Raw genomic sequence first — 2,445 nt, 5'->3', positions numbered from 1 at the left:
CCGGCAGCTGCCCCACAGAGGAGCCTCCCTATTCTGCACATTCTGGAGCTGATCTTCAAGCTGCTGGAACCTGGAGAAGACTGAGCTCTCTAGACAGCTCTTAGGATCTCCAGGGTTTGAAGTGCCAGACTTTCCACAGCAGCACTGTCATGAGTCATGCCTTCAATAACTGGAAGAGAAAAGAACAGAGCCAAGGTCAGAGAGCAGATCTCTGGCGAGCCAAGAAGCCCCTCCTGCCAGGACCATCCCATCCAACTCTTGCCATGGCCATGAGGGAGCAGAGCCCAACAGGATCAGTCGGGAGGTGCTGGCCACCAATACCCCCCTGTGCCCCTGAAATCTCTCTCTGCTCTGCCCAAGCCGTTCCTCACCTCTGCAGGGAGCAGAGCCCTCCACAGCCGAGGCAGGATTGCAGCTCCCTGCCCGGGCTCTGTGCTCCCCTCACCAGCCCCCACTGCCCTCACTCACCCTCAATGACGATCTGCAGCTGGAGCTGATGTCCCTTCAGGTACCTTCCGGCCATCCCTGGGAACACAGATGCTGTCAGGGCCCCAGCGGCACAGCTCCCCCCCGGCGGTGCTGCCGGCCCGGCCACACGCCCTCCTGCCCTGGCAGGGCTGAGCCCGGGGCCTTCCCGCCTCGGGACGCCCCAGGGCTGGGCTGGCACAGGGCGGCAGCAGCCGCCAGGGCACTCGGGGCTCCACAGCACATCCCGGGGCCGCATCCTGCTGCCGCTGCAGCAGCCGGGGCTGGGGCCGAGCTGCAGTGGGGCGGGGAGGGAACTTGTGGCTCACCCATGAACTTGAGGGCCGCCTCTCGCAGGGGCTGCTGTGGGTTCTTCAAGTACGGCAGGGCCTGGTGCACGTACTGGACCACTTGGCTCCGGTCCTTTTTCAGCTGCAGAGAGAGGCAGGGCACAGAGGGAAGGGTTGGCTGGGGCTCTGCCCCTTGGCCGGGCGCTGCCTGCGCCCAGCACTGGCCTCCCCTGCCCGCACGCCCCAGGCAAGGCAGCGGCGGGTGGGGCGCAGGCTGCTGTCCCACAGGCGGCTGCAGCGGTGGGCAGGGACACAGTGCCAGCCCCGCACTCTGGGCATCGGGGACTGGGGCTGTGGGGCCGTCCTTACCAGGCACTTACTGAACCTCCAAGGCTGCTCTGCCTTCAGCAGCTTCACAAGATCTCTCCTCTTCAGAAACCGCGCCGCACGAAGCAGCGCTTCCCGAGAGGCCTGCAGAGCAACAGAGACCAGGACATGGCATGGCAGCCCAGGGCACAGGACCCGTGCCCCTGGACCAAGGCCAGGAGGAGACTGGAGCCTTTGAGGTGCCAGGGTAGGAGACAGCCCAGCCCACTCCCACGGGGACACCAGACCCTGCAAGTTCTCACTTCTGCCACATCCTGGTTCTCATTATGCCATTGGAAAAAAAGTGGGAGCAGGCTGTAGATCACTTGGGTCTTCAGGAGTTTTTTACTCTCCTCCACTGCCAACTCCATCACCTTTTGGAAGAGGGAAATGGAGAGCAGCTGCACGTGGATGTTGTCCTGATGGAAAGGAAGAGGAAAAGACCTCAGCACCAGCTGCTCCAGGCCTGCCGGGGCACAAGCCTGCAAATCCACAGGCCACAGTTTCCTGGCAGCAGCCAGCGCCTGGGGTGGGGGGCACAGAGCCTTACGTGGCCAAAGAGTGGCTGGAGCATCTCCGCCAGCTGCAGGGCAGTGGGGGTGGAGATTGGGATGTCTCTGTCCTGGATTTCATTCATGAGTACAGAGAGGGCCATCCTGACCAGCTCTCCGTCTGTATCCCACAGTAGGTCCACGAGGTTTGGTGTCAGGCTCCGCATGCCGTCAGCCTGTGTGGAACACAATGCTGTGCTGTGAAGCCACGAAGCATGGAATCCTAGAATATCCCGAGTTGGAAGTGACCCACAAGGATCATTGAGTCCAACTCCTGGCCCTGCACAGGACCAAGCCCAACAATGCCATGGTGTCCCTGAGAGTGTTGTCCTTGAGCTCTGGCAGCCTTGGGGCTGTGAGCTCTCCCCAGTGGGGCTTGTTCCAGTGTCAGAGCACCCTGTGAGTGAAGAACCTTTCCCTACTACCCAACCTAAACCTCCCCTTGGCCCAGCCAAGCCCAAGCCATTGCGCTCCCCAGCCCCAGGCTGCCGGCACAGCTTCAGCCAATTGCCCCCTCCTCACCATCACAGGATTCTTGCTCAGCACCACGAGGCCTCTGAGCACCAGGCGACGCATCTCTGTGCGCTTGCTCCGCAGGCACCTTGAAAAGATCTTCACCAAGGTGTCACCCCATTCAGTGGTGTTCAGGCAGTCCAGGACCTGAAAGGCAGGGAGCAGTGATGGGGTGCCCGGCCGGCAGGAGCCCAGAGCCGCAGCGGGCTGGGCCCAGGCAGCAGCACAGGGCGCGGCACCGTCCCGGGCAGCTGCGGCTG

General features: G+C 62.7%; 1 protein-coding gene across 1 annotated transcript; it reads right to left on the bottom strand.

Moving 5' to 3' along the window:
- Positions 1-543: 543 nt before the first annotated feature.
- LOC113961883 lies at positions 544-2,332 on the bottom strand (the record flags this gene model as incomplete). The annotated part of the gene is made up of 5 exons (XM_027672585.1): positions 544-897; positions 1,125-1,226; positions 1,385-1,540; positions 1,672-1,848; positions 2,195-2,332. Coding segments are annotated over 5 exons (927 nt in total), but the record flags the coding sequence as incomplete, so codon positions are not given.
- Positions 2,333-2,445: the final 113 nt, after the last annotated feature.

Source organism: Neopelma chrysocephalum, unplaced genomic scaffold (genome assembly GCF_003984885.1).
Source record: "Neopelma chrysocephalum unplaced genomic scaffold, ASM398488v2 Primary Assembly neopelma1_97424, whole genome shotgun sequence".
NCBI lineage: Eukaryota > Metazoa > Chordata > Aves > Passeriformes > Pipridae > Neopelma > Neopelma chrysocephalum.
The sequence above is the reverse complement of the archived record's forward strand: the minus strand, read 5'-3'. Positions and strand labels throughout refer to the sequence as shown.